The sequence below is a fragment of the Lathamus discolor genome, chromosome 7 (assembly GCF_037157495.1).
Source record: "Lathamus discolor isolate bLatDis1 chromosome 7, bLatDis1.hap1, whole genome shotgun sequence".
In the NCBI taxonomy this organism is placed as follows: domain Eukaryota; kingdom Metazoa; phylum Chordata; class Aves; order Psittaciformes; family Psittacidae; genus Lathamus; species Lathamus discolor.
This window is the reverse complement of record NC_088890.1, coordinates 3,838,911-3,855,350: the sequence shown is the minus strand read 5'-3', so window position 1 is coordinate 3,855,350 and position 16,440 is coordinate 3,838,911. Positions and strand designations below refer to the sequence as shown.

Sequence of the window (16,440 nt, the reverse complement as noted above, 5' to 3'; positions counted from 1 at the left end):
TAGAGGTTGTGATTCTTGGCTTCTAGTGTTTTCCTAACACTGTTTCATTAACATGCCTCTTCCACTGTTTTAGAAATGAAGTCATACTGGTGATTTAATCTTTTGTGCTATGTTTCAATGAGAAGACATGTAGTTGTGTGTGTCTTGATGTGGGCACCTATCACCAGGTGAAAGCAGAGAACTGAGAACCAAGTCCTTTCTAGTAGGTTGCCAGGCAGCCATCAAATGGGAAGTGTTTTCAGTTGGTTTTGTTTCAAACAGTATTGAGCTGGTAATTTGGGAAAACCTTCAGTCTCTTTCTCTCTGGGTCATTTCAAATCCATGTTACCATCTTATCATTGCTTAGTGCTTATTTTGGTTTTCTATCTTCCTTTCTGTATTTCCATGTTAATGTAAAATTCACCTGCAGTTGACGAGTTGCCAGAACTGCAGATAGACTCCCCATCCTTTGAACGTCACTGTCTTCATGACGTTCCCTCCCTCATAGGTGGGAATCTGCATGTCACGTAGGCTTGAGTTTTTTTGAGTGGAAGATCACCAAGATAGTTAAGTTATGCAATTTCTAGGAGAGTTTTGTTTCAGATCTTGGCCCAAAGCTGTTCATTCACATTTGTGGCTTTGTTAGTCATAGTTTTGTATTTATTTCAGTGTGCAGACTGCAAAAATGACATATAATTTAAGACAAGCAACAGCTCGAGGGAGCTCAGTAGCCATGCCTTGCTCGTAAGATACACATCAGTGTGACCTCATTTTGTCTCATTAAAGAGACCCTCCATGTGATTGCAAGCTGCAGCATAAAGTATCCTATGTATTCAGTTCAGTAAGTAATCCTGTTCTAGAGCAGCTGTGAAAGAAGAGGTGAGCTGGGAATGCAAACGTTGGCTTTGGACACCAGGATAACCATCAGCAATTCAGGCACCTTGTGCTGATACAACTGTTTGTACAGCTGCACAATAGATTGGGGATCTGACCTGGGTTGAGAAGTAATCCTTTAAAAAAACAAAACAAAGTGCTGGTTTATTTTTAACTGCGATCAGTTCCCTAACTTGAGTCATAGTGAGGTTGCAAACAGTTGTACCAGCAAAGCAGAGCTGAGTGGGAGGGTGCTGCTTATGCTAGTGTGGCCGTCAGAGGATTACCTGTGTAACCATGGTCTGAAGAAGTAACTGAAGGAGGAATTATAAACTGATTTGGCTCAACGGGTGCCAAAAGAAATCCAAGCATAATTTTTCCTCTTTTTTAATTCAAAGCAAGGCATTTGGACGGAGTTGGTTTCATTGTGGAGGATCGCGTTAAGGAACAACCAAGACAAGCGGTTTCTCCACCTCAAAAGCTCCTCAATCTGCCTGTGTTTTAGCAAGCTAAAGAGAACATGGTGAATGGATAAAGTCTCACATACACTTATTTCTTGTGCAGACCAAGCTTTTGATGTCTTTTTTACTTTTCCCTTTGAGAGTGCTGTGGCCTAGCTGTTCACCTTGATCTTCTTCCTTAATCCAGTGTTTTTCAACATTCTGAAAGCATAAAAATTACAAAGTGCAGGTAGATGAAACCATTTTTGCTCAACTTTTAATTCTGAGTAGATTTTATATTTTGTTTTTATATTCTGTTTTTTCTCTCTCGTTTACCTTCTGAGAATTCCTTATGAGATTGGTGGATGGCAAAGAGCCAGAAAACACCACTTCTCTCTTTGGCAGCCCACATATATTCCACTTACAGACTGTATGCATACTCTTGTTCTTGGGCTGGGGAGTTGACTGTTTTTCCTGTTACAGAATCCTGACTTTGGCTTCCCTACTTTGCTTTCTCTGTGTGGCAGGTGTAAGATGCAGCACATCAGTTGTTCCTTTCAGTTCCTGTCAACCAGCCTCTCAAGCCTGAAAATTGATTTTTATTGTTGCACATTAAAGATCCCTTTCCTGGGATTTTTGTGCTTTCACTGGAAATTTCTTCTAGCTCTTATGCAAGCTGGGAGGATCTCATCCAGTCTTTCATCAGCTTTCCAGTTCTCTGTGCTGGCTGAGCAAGAGATTGTGGTTGAATGACACAAGCCTAAGGTGCACAACCATTTCTGCCTGAGTCTGTGTGGAGGTGTGAGTTGGCGCTCAAGCTGCAGAGCTGCTTGCACAAATGTATGGTGACAGCATCTTGTGTATGATGACAGCATCTTTCCAGCTTGGGGACTGGCAGTTACTCTGTAGGTGATGAGGTCAAACTAGCTTCCTTGGCTCTGGCCTTAATGCCTCCAGGGACTTCTGGGGCATTTTTAACCAGAAGATGATGAGGTAAGAACTTACTTAGGAGGTGCCATTTGTTCTCTTTGTGCCCTGTTGTAGCCCAAACTTGAGACTGCCACTGACGTGAGCGTGGTGGAGTCTCTTCTGTTTGATGAGCTTCCCTTGGCACTGAGCAGTCTTTTCTAGTGCCATCCATCTGGCTAAATTCTGTGCACGCTACCACAAAATCCCACCTTCCTTTTCTGTGCCAGCAGTGGTTTGCTGCATGGTGTGTTTGTCTTCTGGTTCAACACAAGCATCGAAAACTGACTCACTCTCTTAGTGTCAGCAGATTAGCATGGTGCATTTACCTGCTCATCTGTCCCACCTTCTGATGCTGTTGAGGTTGTAGAATTTGGTACCCACAGCTGACATGAAAGTGCAGTGTTTCTGAACGTACTTGTCCTCATGCTGAACTCAGCATGGTGGTTCCATCTTTTTCCTACTGAGGAGGCATTTGGGTGGAGTTACCATGATCATCCAGTCCTTCAGGACTTCCTTGAGGATGTGTCTAGCTTATTTAAGCCTCGCTGTTGAGGAGGAGGCTAAGATCTATGAGTGAAGAGCAGGTATGCTTTATTACCAGCATTAATGAAAGCTTTAAACATAGGATTTTTGAGGCAGGAGGTGAAATCGTTTCCTCTGCTTACTCAGTCTGTAAGTTGAGTTACAAATTCTTTCCAAGTTAGTCTTTGAGCCAAACCTCTTCAGTGGGATTGATGTGAATATTTTTCCTTCCCTCCCCACCCCCGGCTATGAATGCAAGCACTACAGTTTCCTGGTGCTGAGCCTGTTGCTGAGTTTTCTGAGCCCCTTCACTAGTGTGAATTCAAGAAAGGTCTTTTCTTAGTGGGTTAGGTTGATTTCTCATGATTTGTGACTTTTGAAATTAAGTTCCTTTCTGTCTCTCTTGGATCCAAGAGCTGTGCTGACCAGCAACTTTTATGTTGGAATAGTTTAAAAATAACCTGTATCTAATGGGGACTTTTTTCCCCTCTTTTTAAATGAAGCTGGAAATTAGCTCACAGAAAGCTGAGCAATTGATTTTTCCCTAAGCTCTTCTCTAGAAAGCATGTGTCATATTCTTATCTCTCCAGTGAAATACAGAGCTGATACTGGATGACCCTGCTCTCTTAGGCACAAGCTTGGAGGAAAATCTTCTGGGCTGGTAGTGATAAAGCAATCTTTTGTTAATGTACGTGTTCGATCAGGTCTTGCTGCTATGGAAACTCTGGGGCTTGGACTGAAGCCAGTGCTTCTGAACAGCAAAGGAAGGTGCCCTTACTACCAAGGCAGGGTATATTTGTGGCGAGGTGCAGCAGGATTTAGCAGCTCCGGAGAGCAAAGAGTGGTGATGACTGGACCAGGCTGGATCTGCCTCCAGCCTCCCCTTTGCAGTTACACTGAGAGCAGTGACAAGGACTGGCAGGTCCCCAGGCAGCCTGTGCCCTCCTGCCAATGCATTGCATTTCTTCAGTGAAGAAGGGGAAGCCTGGAGAAAAGAGCAGCAGGAGAACTAAATCAGCTTATATCATTCCTGTTATGTGCAGTCCTCTCCTGCTCCCCAGCCTGATGTTATTGCAGTAGCACTAGCTTTTCTAGCATCAGGCCAAACAGGAACACAAGCTGGAAGTGGCCATTTGTGCTATTTGATCCCGGCTTTGGTTTACCCTCACTTGTAGACAGCTGCATGACAGATGTTTGCAGAGCACCAGCTCCATATGTTGCTAGATGTGACAGGCGTTCCCTGTCCTGCACCAAGGCTTGGCTTAAAAAAAGACAGCTACCTCTATGCCAGCGTGAGAAAACAGGTGCTGTCTGTGCTTTGGGTCTAGATCCCTAACAAGGACTTGAAGTACCTCATCCCTCCTTGAAAGCATGCCATGCATTGTGAGTAGGTGACAGCAGAAGGACCTTTGCAATTCCTGCTAATCTGGCTTCTAAGAAAAAAGCCTTCTTTAACCCCAGATCCAGGCACTTGGTTTTAACGAGTGGTTTAGGCATTCCAGCCGTAGTTAAAAGTACATAGCTGAGCCTCTCTTCAGAAAGAGCTGAAAAGGCTTAGCTTCCGCTCCTTTCTTAGGAAGATGAGAACATTCTTGGTCTCACAGGCTACTGGCAGAAGTGCCAAAGCTTTGTGATTTACTGTGCTAGAAGTATGGCACAGATAGCCTGCTGTGGTTTAACCCCAGCTGGCAACTCAGCCCCAAGCTGCCACTTGCACATTCCCCCAGTGGGATGGGGTGAGAATCAGAAGGTGAGAAAACTTGTGGGTAAAGGCAGTTTTAATTGAGAAAGCAAAAGCCACGTGTGCAAGCAAAGCAAAATAAGGAATTCAGCTGTTCAGCCATCTCCAAAGAAAGCAGGGCTCCATTATGCCTAAAGGTGACTTGGGGGAAGGCAAGTGCCATCACTCCCAGTGTCCCCCACTTCCTCCTTCCCCCCCCCATTTTGTATGCTGAGCATGATGTCCTGTGCTGTGGAATATCCCTTGGGTCAGTTGGGGTCAGCTGTGTCTCCTCCCAACTCCTTGTGCACCCCCAGCCTCCTTGCTGGTGAGGTGAGGAGCAGTAAAGGATTTGATGCTCTGTAAGCACTGCTCAGCAGTAACCAAAACATCCCTGAATTATCAACACCGTTTCCAGCACAAATCCAAAACAGATCCCATCCAAGCTGCTAGAAGAAAATTAGCTCAAATTGTAGCGAAAACCAGCACAGTCTTCCTTCAGATCTGTAGGAGATAAGGTATGCATAAGGACTTCTATTACAATTTTATTTTCCACGTGGTCCTTTCTGTAGGTACGGTGAAGATCTGTTTGAAAGTAGATTAGGCTCTTTCGTTAAGTACAGTTCAGCAGTCAGTGCGTTTGTGCCCCGTGGTTGAGGCAGGAAGTGCGCTGGTGAAGGAAGTGTGCTGCTGCTGTTTAGCTCACTGCACAGTGGAGTGTAACTATGGCTGCTGTTCTCTCTGTGGTCTTGCTTACTGCAGTTCCTCCACCAGCTTTGCTGTTGGCATTCTCTTCCTCAGCTGGCATTCTTCAGTGGCTTTTCGTAAGACTTCTCTTTCACTTTTGATGCATGTGTGCAGGTTGTATTCTATCTGGCCTTGATCTGAAGAGCCACACTTTTCTTGGTGAGGGCAGTGTATCCAAAAAGGGCTGTATTTGATAATAGTTCGAACACGGTGCAGGGGGAGGCTCAGGATTCAAAGCTGTGTGCTTAAGTAGACTGGGAAGGTTTGCAGCTTCCTGGATACCATGCTGACCAAATGTTTCTAGTTATATCCTGAATGTTGCTGGAGGTTCTTGGAGAGTTTGTTCTCTGCCCAAGGGTCCAGGGTCTCCAAGGGTCATCTCCATTATCTGCTGACTAGACAGACATGTCTCAGGCCTGTGAATCAGCTTTTGTGTTGGGAAGCTGATCTCACAGCACAGTGGGAGAAGCTTTATTTTCTTAGACTGAATTTTCCTCTGTAGAAGTTGTTACCCAGTCCAGTGTAACTAGAAAACACCAAGCTTTTCAGCATGGATGTAGCTGCTGCTTCTCTTGGCTTACACATCTAGCTCACAAGAAGCAGTCACTAGTTATCCATTGGCCAAATGCTGTAGTTCTCTTGCCTGGTATATACTGGTATCCTGTATTCTTGTTCTTTGCTCCTGGCTGCTTTGAGGTTGTTAAGGGAAAGTCTTAACTTCTGTCAGTGTGACATTGAAGTCAGTATTTTTATTTTGCCTGTGGCCCAGCTCCAGAATCATCAGTGGCCATCTGCCTTGGTCTTCAGCACTGCAGGTCCTGAGGGCTGGCTATATCCTAGGAGCCACAGCAAGGCGATGCTGGAAAGATGGTCATGTAAGCTGCTTACGACAAAGGCATGAGTCAACAGTGCTTAATGCAGTTAGCTTTCTTGCTGTGCAACTGTCACGATTTTAAATCTTAGTTCTATTTATTTTGGAAAATAGATTTACTAGCGAGTCATGAAGCATTGGCACTGTACAAGGCTGGTTATGTAGAGTGGGGACATCAGCATTGTGGTGTGGTCTGCAATTATTCACCCGTTGCAGTGCATCGCTGTCCCCACCTCTCAAGTGTGTGGTAACCTCTGAGGCTAGTTACCGTGTCACCTGAAGTTACACCATTGAAGAGGACATCTCTGTTCCTTAGTTCTGGCGGTGGTCTGGTAAGACATGGGAAGTCTTCAGCTAAGGTTCAGTAATGTTTAAGAGTGCTCTGGGTATTGAAGAGCACAGCACTGTTTGTTTCTGTGGAGGGGCATATTCCTTCCTTAAGTGTAACGTTGGTATTGGGGACAGGGTTTGTCCCACTTGGTAGTTTGGAAGAGCAGAGTTTGTGTCTTCCTGGCTTCTGTTTGAAAGTATTTTGTGCTCTTTATGCCCATCCTGCTAAAAAGTATTTGAACAGTGGAGTATGCAGTTCAAATTTGGAGCAGATACACTAACAGACAAGCATCCAGACTTGAATATATATTAATAATGTCTCTTCCAGTACAAGCGTGGGGGATGCACAGCACAGGATGTGGTATGTCCTTCTGTAGTCACTGATAAGTCTGCTCCTAAACTTCACCCCCACCTCCTGCAAGTCTGCCTTTATGGGTGATCTAACTATAGATCAGTCTGTTGGAAGGGAGGATGCTAAACTGGCCTTAATGTTTTACTGCTGTTTGAGCTATAGCAGTGATGTTGGAGGATCTGCTTCCATAAATTGGTCTCCCTCAAGCTGTTGTGTGAATTGTTCACTGCATTTTACAGTATGATTGGAAGAACTCTGAATTTTATAAGCCAGCTAAAATAGTTGAACCCATGCCTTTGTTTAACAGAGGAAGGATGAGTAATATTTAGGCCTTCAAATAATTTCTGCTTTAAATTTGTTTGAGACTCCTGGGATTATTCTCTATTTGTAGATAGTGTCCATGTTTAGTAATAACCTTTTACTTTGAGTTGGTCTGATGGAGAGCACTAAGCTGTATCTGAGCTATAAAGTGTCTGTTTCTCAAGCCCTGTAGATGGCTTCCCTTTTAAAAACGTTGCCTCTGAAATGCTACTTGCGCAAAAGTATTTCCTTATGCCTGCTTGTATGTGGGAAAATACTGGCTGTATCACTGTTTTCTTTAGAACATGTGGATGACTATGTATAGCAGTCATAACTGGGTTTAGACCCTCCCCACCTGCTGCCCAGCTCCTTCTTTTGTGTCACAGCCATGGAATGCGTTGTTTTGTGGCTGTCACTCCCTCTCAGCTGTGCTTGCACATCCAAAACTTGTCATGTTGGGTTTTCCTGGGGGCTGTGGGCAACTTGGCAGTGAGCCCGGGGCACTTCTTAGGGGCTGCAGCCTGCTTTCACTGCCACTGTCCCAAAAGCCATCTCACAGGTACCTCTAGGCTATGCAGTGGAGAAGGCTTAAGGGACTCTGCAGAGTGAGTGGCTGCTGTCCTCAGATTCTAATTCAGGTGGCATGTGCTTGGTTTTTACCCACCTTTAGGAAAGAAGGCTACTGGAAGTAGGCAGAGGGTTCAGATCTCTTGCTCTGATGGCCAACATCTGCTTGTAGCCCATAGGTGAGGTGCTGCTGTGAGAACACACGGGGGGGGGGGGGGCGGGTGTGTCTGCCTGGGTGCTTTTGATCTCCATTTTAGTGAAGGTGTCTGAAGCTAGTGAATCTGCTTGGATAATCCCCCTTCTCTGAAGTATGGATAATAGTACTTCTTTCCGTCACTGGTCAGGACCCTGAGATTTTGTGATTGGCTTTTGATGAAAACTGGGACTAGTACGAGATTTGAGCATCATAATATGTCCTAAGTATGGCAACCCCCCGGTATTGCACAGATGAATCTTCTCTTATCCTGTGAAGTTTAAACTGTTACAGAAATACAAGAAGTTAAACTTGTCCCCTATATTGTTTGCAGGAACTGAAAACTCTGCTTTAGTCACTGGCAAAAGAAAAGAAGTTGAATTCAAGACAAAGCTGTGACAGGCAGGGGAGATGTAAATCTGTAAAGCATTCATCTGAAATCTGAAGTGCTGATCTGTTGCTGATGCTGGCACCTTGCTTGTTCTCGGATATTAACTGCCATTAAACCAAACTAAACCATATACGATGTAAGCAAGCCTTTGCTGCTGAAATTTCTTGTTGTTGATAAAGCAGATAAGAGGGAGGAGAGAAATCCACAGCATGTTTTTGTCTTTGTGATACAATTTAGGCTTGGAGTTGATTTTAGGAGACAGAGGCTTTGAAGGATACCTTAAAGAAACTGATACGAGTTGCTACAGAGAGGGACCATCTGTGGTGTTGGTGTTTTTGTTTCCCTCCTCACCCCCACTCCCTCTCCTCACTCTAAAAGCCAGCTAAATATTCCCATTATTCCCTTTACACTGAGTCTAGTTGTGTGGTCATGTAACCACAAAAGGAAATGTTTTCCATCAGCTCAGTGAGATGATTCAACTCGTGCTGTTCCAAAACCCAGTGCGAGGGAGCAAGCAGGGACATGCAGTCAGGGTGGGAGAAGCGTTGTCCTGTTGCAGGGAGTTTTGGGATTAGATTGGGTTAAACATGCTGGGAAGTATCGCTGCTGCTTTTGAACTGTATCTCCTGCATGATTGAATTGGAGGGAGGGAGAAGAGCCTTGTCTTCATGCAGAACTTCCCCCAGCTTGGCAGTGCTGTGTAGTGTGGAGACATCCCGTGGCCACATGAGGAACAGCCTGAACCCTTGTCCAGGCCTCCAGGATCCTTCTGATTACTGCCCTTACTTGTGCCTGTGCCAAGAAACTGGAAATTTGATGAATTCACAGAAACTGTAGTCACCATATGGTTCTTGTACCAAAGACTGGATAACTCATCGTTGTGAGGAAATCCCATGGAGTTTTCCCCAGCATCCTCAGGAGCAGCTATGATCTAAGCTGGAAAGGGAAAGTCTGCAGGAGAGAATTTGAATGGCTTTACTTTTCCATCATCCCATGGCTGCGTAAGGCAGTCTGCAAGCATTAAAAGAGCATCTTTCTTCTCCAAAGCACTTCTAATCTCATTTGGATTTAGTGATCTCTCTTGCCTACCTCTGGAGATCAGGGACCTGTTGTGCATGTAGGTGCTGTGAATATCCAGAAATAGTTGTTGTCCTGAAGGGCTTAGAGTAATAAAGGAAAGAATTGTTATTTAGTTTTTCAGATGTTAAAAATGCAGAGGCACAAGGAGAGGAATTCAGAGTCTTGAAATCTTTGTTTTGCTTGTGACAGTCTCTTACAGGCAGGTGTGAGCGTGGTGTTAGTTGTGCTGTAGCTCGTGGTTTGTGCCCCATTATCATCTTGCCTTACTGATAAGATTAACTAGAGGAAAGAAATAGTGTTTTTCTACAGATGGAAGGCTCAGAATACTCACATCTCCTCCTATCAACACTATTGGAGAAGCTGTAGATGAGACTGCCTCCAGATGAGCATGTGCTTACCTGTAGGATTAAAGTGGTGGTGAAGAGCATGCTGGAGCAAGTGTGATGTAAACAGGGAACAGAAGAAGAATAGTTATGGATATAAATAAATGCGAAAACCTTTTCTGAGCCAACAGGGAGTGAATGCAAGTGGTCCTCTGTTCACAGGAATCTCCTTTGCTTTTTCAGGTCATTGTAAGGGAGCAGATCACCAGGATTTCCCCCCTGTGTCTGCCTGACCGCTGCTGAGCCACCCTCCCAGCCCATGTGGCTCTCCCCATGCTCCAAGAGTGCAACTGGTGCCCAACGCAATGTGTGTTTGTCAAACCATGGAAGTGGGCAAGTATGGCAAGAATGCCACTCGATCCGGAGACCGGGGGGTCCTGCTGGAGCCTTTCATTCACCAGGTTGGTGGCCACAGCAGCATGATGCGCTATGACGACCACACTGTCTGCAAGCCCCTCATTACCAGAGAACAGCGCTTCTATGAATCTCTGCCCCCAGAAATGAAGGAGTTCACACCTGAGTACAAAGGTGAGACCTGTTGTCTTTCCAGAATGCAGTTACATGCGTCAGGAACCTGCCCTCATTTTCCTGCAGCTGCTTATGTCTTGCTGTCTTTTGGTGCTGCTTTATTTGTTGGTTTTAATTCTCTTTTCAGACTAGCAATTTTGTAGGAGCGCGTGGACAGGAAAAAGTCTTTTTCTATAGGCATGCAGAAATCAGCGTGCTTCTCTTCTTAGACAGTGTGCAGCGTGACTACCCCTGACAGTTGTAGTCTGACACTTAAGGTTATGGGTGTGTAACTGAAGTAATTTTACTACCAAGTTTTTGTCAGTTACAGCCTTGACCTTGAGCAAATGAAGTTAGATCATATACCGAGCATTGGCACATTCCAGTCCCGTAATTTACTGCTTCCTCATCCCATCTTTTATGGACATGTATCAGAAAGCTGCTGAAGCAGGAAGCATTGTTTTCCGAGTGCTGAGGTGAAGCCTTGTCCTCAGTCACTTTGGGGGAATGGAATTTTCCAGTGTCTGTATCACTGTAGGAGACTGGGAGCTCATCTGTGTCTTTCAGATGGTGATGCTAGCAGGCAGCCTTCTGGGGGGACTTAGTGTTCCTATTGCCTCTCTTTCTTTGTCACCATGTGGTGCTGGGGCAGACGGTGCTTTGCTGGGACCACCACCTGTTCGGGGTCTTGCCATTTGATCTGATTGCAGCCTGAGGGTCTCAAAGCAGTGTCAGCTTACTTACCTGTGTCTGTGTGCAGGTCATGAATGAAGGCCTCCAACAGATGGGTCGTCTTGTACCCTCAAACCACTCTGGGGCCATACAGTGCTTTAGTGACCCATTGGAAACCTCAGCTGAAGCCTATGGGATGACTAAAATCAATATGATGGCAGGATTTTCTTGGGAAATATATTTAAAACTGATGAAGCTGATAGTCCAGATGGAGATCTGTCTTCTTGAAGTCAGATACTTCCTGGTATCCTAAAGATACAGGAAATGCACCTCCAGCCCAGCGTGGGACTTCATCTGATAGTCCCAGAAGTCTGTCCTACTGATCTGGAGGAGAGGAAGATTGGGGATGATACTTCCTGTCTGAGCACTCGCATCTTACTGTAAGATTGCCCTTTCATGGAGATGTCCCTATCCAGGCAGCCAGAGCACTCAGAGTGGCATATATGTAGTGACATGCTGGAGTCCCAAACTGCTCTGAAGTTGTGTTGAGCCACCTGAACCTTCCCAGCATTGTCATGTGCAGATAAGGGAAAAAGAAGGGCAGTAACATGGTGGCCTGCATCATCCAAATAGTGCAAGCCTTTGTGATGAATTATTTGAATCAGTCACCAGTGTCTGATACTTTCGGCAGCTTTCAGTGCTTCAGAAGCTAGTGAAGGATTTCTGTCATTGAAAGTTAAGAGATGGGCTGGTAGCCTCATTTTCAGGGCTGGGGACGGTCCTGAAGATGAAGATGTCAGCCCTAACTAGTGTGCCAGCTATCTTGCTCTCTGGTTGGCCAGGTAGATAAATTCAGAGTCTGTGCTGTTAAAGCTCGATACCTTCCCTTGGACTGTGGTGCTTTCCAGGAGCCTTGAGAAGGTAAAACTGCACAGGACACAAATGGTCCTGCTTGCCTGCACCTGGCTGAGGTAGTTTTACTTCAAGACCCTCCTGTTTTTATTGCTAGGAAGCCCTGGGACATTGTAGGTCCCTTTTCTGTGAGACTGGCTGACTTGCTATAACAGAGGCAAGTGTCATCTCAGCCTTATAGCTCTGTACTTCATAGTTTAGATACTAAAGCGCTTCTTTAGCAGAGAAAGATAAACCAAGGACATTGCTCCTCAGCCAGTGATGTCCTTGTCAACAGCAGGAATGCTTCTAGACATAGATACTTACTCCAATGAACTATATATATTTTGTATGCTTTGCCCTCCTCAACATTTTGGTGGGCTGTGCTTGACTTTCTCCAGTTTGACGACATTTGCTGCAAGACTGAAGGGAAGGAAATAATCACACCCCTCAGTCTACCAGCTGCGCTTTTGTCCTTCATTTCCTGTGGTAGCAGAGCTTCCCCTGCTGCTACTGACTGACTGCTCAGGTAGCAGCTCAGAGCACTATTTTGGGGATTTCTCCTCTATGCTGTGCTTAACAACATTTGGGTTCTTGTAGTCTTAAAACCTCCTTTAAGTTGCTCTGGATTTGCGTTGCTGCTCTGTGAGCTACATTTTCCTCTCTTCTATGAACATTTGGGTGCTAGTGGTTGTGTATTCCTTGCCTGAAGAAACAGAACTGACATGCCACTTATCTTTGGCAGGTGTGGTATCTGTCTGTTTTGAAGGAGACAGTGACGGTTACATTAACCTGGTGGCCTATCCCTATGTGGAGAATGAGGCTGTGGAGCAGGACGACATGCCAGAGAGGGACCAGCCACGACGCAAGCACTCACGTCGGAGTCTTCACAGATCAAGCAGTGGCACTGAGCACAAGGAGGAGAGGCCTGGCCTGGCCAGTGACAGCACTGAAAGGTAAAACTTGGAGGGTCCAGTGACAACATGATGAGTGGAAAATCTCTTTTCACCTTTCAGCTCTGGTGCTTCTTTTGTTGCCGGTGTTTTTCACTTGCATAGAGTGCTCAGGCTGTCTTGCACTTGCTCGCTTGGCACACGGGGGCACTGCAAACTGTGTCAAGAGTTCTGCTGGGCTCAGGATGAACTCATCCACGTGAAATGCTTCTGACAGGATAACCCTTGTCAGTTTATTGGATGTGGAACCAAAGTATGTGGAGCAGGTTCAAACACTCTTTAGTCCACCTGGTTATTAACACAGAGGTTTCTTCCAGGGATTTTTTGAATATGGGTCTCTACCTTCACACCAGCCAGAGCTCCCTGAGAAACAAATGTTCCTGTTACTCTATCCATTACAATAAAACCTAGCAGAGATGTTAGACCAGATCCTTGAGCGTGAGTCCACAGCTCAGGATATTAGTGAAGATTTGCTGTTAAGAAGATTTGAATTGTGTGAAGCATGTGGTTGGAGAAGGAATAGGAAATAGTTGTGTGCAAGGGGAGGATGTGACACTTGCAGGTATCTGGAGAATGTGTGGATTCTAAGAGGAAAGTTTGTTCTGTCTTTATACCAGCAGCATCCAGGAAACAAAGAGTCCCAGGGTGGACCTGCACATCCACTCAGATGTTCCATTTCAGATGTTGGATGGGAACAGTGGTCTGAGCTCTGAAAAGATCAGCTATAACCCCTGGAGCCTACGCTGTCATAAGCAGCAGCTGAGCCGCATGCGATCGGAGTCCAAGGACCGAAAACTCTACAGTATCCTTTGGGAAGCAGAAGTAAGTGTGTCGGGTTGCTGTTGCTGCCTTGGCCTTACATGTTTGTGCCTGAGGCAGCCAGGCCTGCATTTCCTTTGGGTTTCCTATCCTTCACATGAGCAAAGGTGTTCTGAGTTTCTTTTTACTGTTTCTTTCTGCTTCCCATACAGTGGCACATGTCTGACACTGATGCTCAGAGAAGCTATGTTTCTGACTAGATCCCGCATTTTCTTTCTTCTCTGATCCTTTTCTTTGTTGGCTTGTGTTTTGAACTGTAGTTTTTCGTGTTGGCAGCAGATGCACGTCTGTGCTGTTCAGTAATCCCTTAGGAGGGAACTATGTCCTTGTCACCTTTTGTGAGTCTCTTCCAGTTGAACTCTGTCCTTCTGGAGACAGTGAGCGGAACTGCACACAATACAGAAGGTGCATTTCAGCCAGAGATTTCCACTTTGTTTAAGGCGGTTGTGTGTCTTTTCCCCTCATTATTCCTAACACACCGTCTTGTTCCAGATACAATTCCATTACCCCAGGATCCCATTCCTGACTGGTAATAGTTGTCTCAAAACCATGGCTTTGTGCTTGAATGTTTTTCCCCATATGTTCATGATCTTGCACGTAAACTTTAGTGGATTTTGTCTGCCCATTTAATGGCCAGGTCAGTCTCATAAGGTCCTTGTGGAGTTTCGTGCAGCTGTTCCTCATTTTTGCAGCCTCAAGTAACTAGTACTCGGAGCAGATTTCTCATCTCACTTTTGTGGATTGCTTGTGGAACAGAGTAGATCTTCACACAAAGACCCTGCTGGCAACTTTGGCTCTAACACCAGTCAGGCAAGTTTATAGTTCCCCAGATCAATGTAGCTTAGTGCTGTGGCAGCCCCACTGCCTCCTGGTATTAAGGCAGAGTTAAATGAGTTACACATCTCTTTATTTTCTGTTTGACATACGGTATCTTCTCTTGGCATTTCAGTTTGAGGATTCTGTGAGCTCAGAAAGAAGAGTTCTGTCTTAGGAATCCCCATAGCTTTGCCCCAGTAAATAAAGCAGCAAAATACTAATTGTATTTCTCTTTTAGGGGGGGTCTCGTCACATCCCTATCCCACCCGTCTCCCCTGTAGCTCCGTTTGTACTTTGTGTTTAACGTCCTTGGGCAGTCTGGCTGGTTTGCTCATGTTTGAAGATGGATTTGTTATGTTCTGTGCCTTTGCAAATGAGTCCTTGTGCTTTTTGTCTTGAACTTGTCATCTTGTGGGTTTTTTGTTTGTTTGTTTGTTTCTGTTTCACCTGCTGCAGCTTGATTCTGTTTCCCTCACACAGGAGCAAACTTACTTTTTAATAGCTGTATTCTTCACCATTTTAACTGTGTGGGCTTCCTTTTCCTATTCTCAAGTGTGTACTTTGAGCCTCCAGCTTTTATTTTTAAATAGCCTTCATCACTTGCACAGAAGTAATTCCCTTCAGCTGTCCATTTTAATCACAATTCCCTATTCTTATGAAGTTCCTCTTTCAAAATCAAGCATAGCTGATGATAGATTTTTGTGAGTGTTAAACTTCCTTGCAGGTTTAATCTGGCTGTGCTCTGGCTGCCATTTCAGCATAACATGTTGAACTGTGCCCTGACAGAGCTACTCAGGGCAAACCTCAGGGTTGTTTTTCTTCCCTTTGGCACAAGCTAATGCACTGATTGTCTCAGGCTTGTTCTCAGTGCTGTGCCCTGATTGTGTGTGCTGGTAATTAAAGGCTCCCGTTACTGTTCTGTTTCCTGTCTTTGTAGCCTCCTCGGTTCCCCCCCCGGTGTGTTGGGCAGCGTTGCTGTTCTGGGCAGGCCAAGAGCAACAGTACTGTGCTATTACTTGGGCCTTGAGTTTTCAGTCTGGGGGGATTGTATTGTTTATCCATATGGTTAAATTGTTAATTTCAGTAGACTTTAAGCTCTCCCTTAATATATCAGCAGTTCTTATTGCCATACCATGTCTTTTCTGACATTAGAGTTCTGCTCATTGATTCTTCCTGCTGAGTTTCCAGTACCCTGCATGTGATCTTCTTGCTGTTTGGGTTTTGTCCTTTTCTTCACCTCCCAGTTTGTGCTGTCTGTTACCTGTCCCTGTCTGTGATGTCCTCAGGGAGTGGTGTCTCTGGCAAGTTGAGTTCTCCTTGACACATCTCCTAGAGTTCCTTTTGTTGGAGAACGTGGTGCATCACTTCAGGCTTCCCTGTGTACTTGATCTGAAGATGGGGACCAGACAGCATGGAGATGATGCATCTGAGGAGAAGGCTGCTCGGCAGATGAAAAAGTGTGAACAGAGCACTTCTGCCACCTTGGGCGTGCGTGTGTGTGGGATGCAGGTAGGGATCCCCAAGGCTGCAGGTGCTGCATGTTTCTTTTTGCAGCCCCATTGGACTTTCCCGTTCTGAGCACTGAGTTAGTCTCCCACTTCAGGTAAGTACACCAGTGTTCATGCGACATGCTTTTTGTCTTTGTTTCTAAAACTAGAACAAAGGAACCTACTTCTCCTGAGATGGCCTGGTTTAGCCAAAGCTGTTTTGTTCACAGACAGTTAGGGTGTTTTCTAATAAAATCATTTTTGTGGCGTATTGTTCAGCTGGAGTCATGGTGCCTGGGGAGGGACGTGTCCCTCCATCCCAGCAGCTGCTGGCATTTGCTCCTGTACTGAAGTGAAAGTTAAAAAGTTGCCCTCTTCTTGTGACTGGACCCTGCACACAAGGATTTGCTGTTGTGCAGTTGTTGCTCCTTTCCCCGCCTGCAGAAGGATCTTGCGATCCAGGTCTCTGCCCACAGACTCACAAGCAGTCAGGGGCCCTCATTAATCACGTGCCACACAATGGCCGCAGTAACGTATTGGCAGCTCCAGGTTGCTGTAAGACTTTGCTTTCTAAGCGT

At 45.4% G+C, this 16,440-nt stretch overlaps 1 protein-coding gene across 4 annotated transcripts in view; it reads left to right on the top strand.

The window, feature by feature from the left end:
* The window catches only part of IP6K1 (inositol hexakisphosphate kinase 1), a 38,913-nt gene that overhangs the window by 19,653 nt on the left and 2,820 nt on the right, over positions 1-16,440 (top strand). For 2 of the 4 annotated variants that reach the window (XM_065687339.1, XM_065687338.1), the window contains 4 exons: positions 9,901-10,245; positions 12,533-12,743; positions 13,358-13,542; positions 15,709-15,884. In XM_065687339.1, the coding sequence (XP_065543411.1) occupies positions 10,023-10,245; positions 12,533-12,743; positions 13,358-13,542; positions 15,709-15,884 (795 nt within the window). In that variant the 5' untranslated portion in view covers positions 9,901-10,022. Of the gene's footprint in view, positions 1-8,255; positions 8,391-9,900; positions 10,246-12,532; positions 12,744-13,357; positions 13,543-15,708; positions 15,885-16,440 lie in introns of those variants that run through there. The other 2 variants (XM_065687340.1, XM_065687341.1) reach the window with 2 other exon arrangements.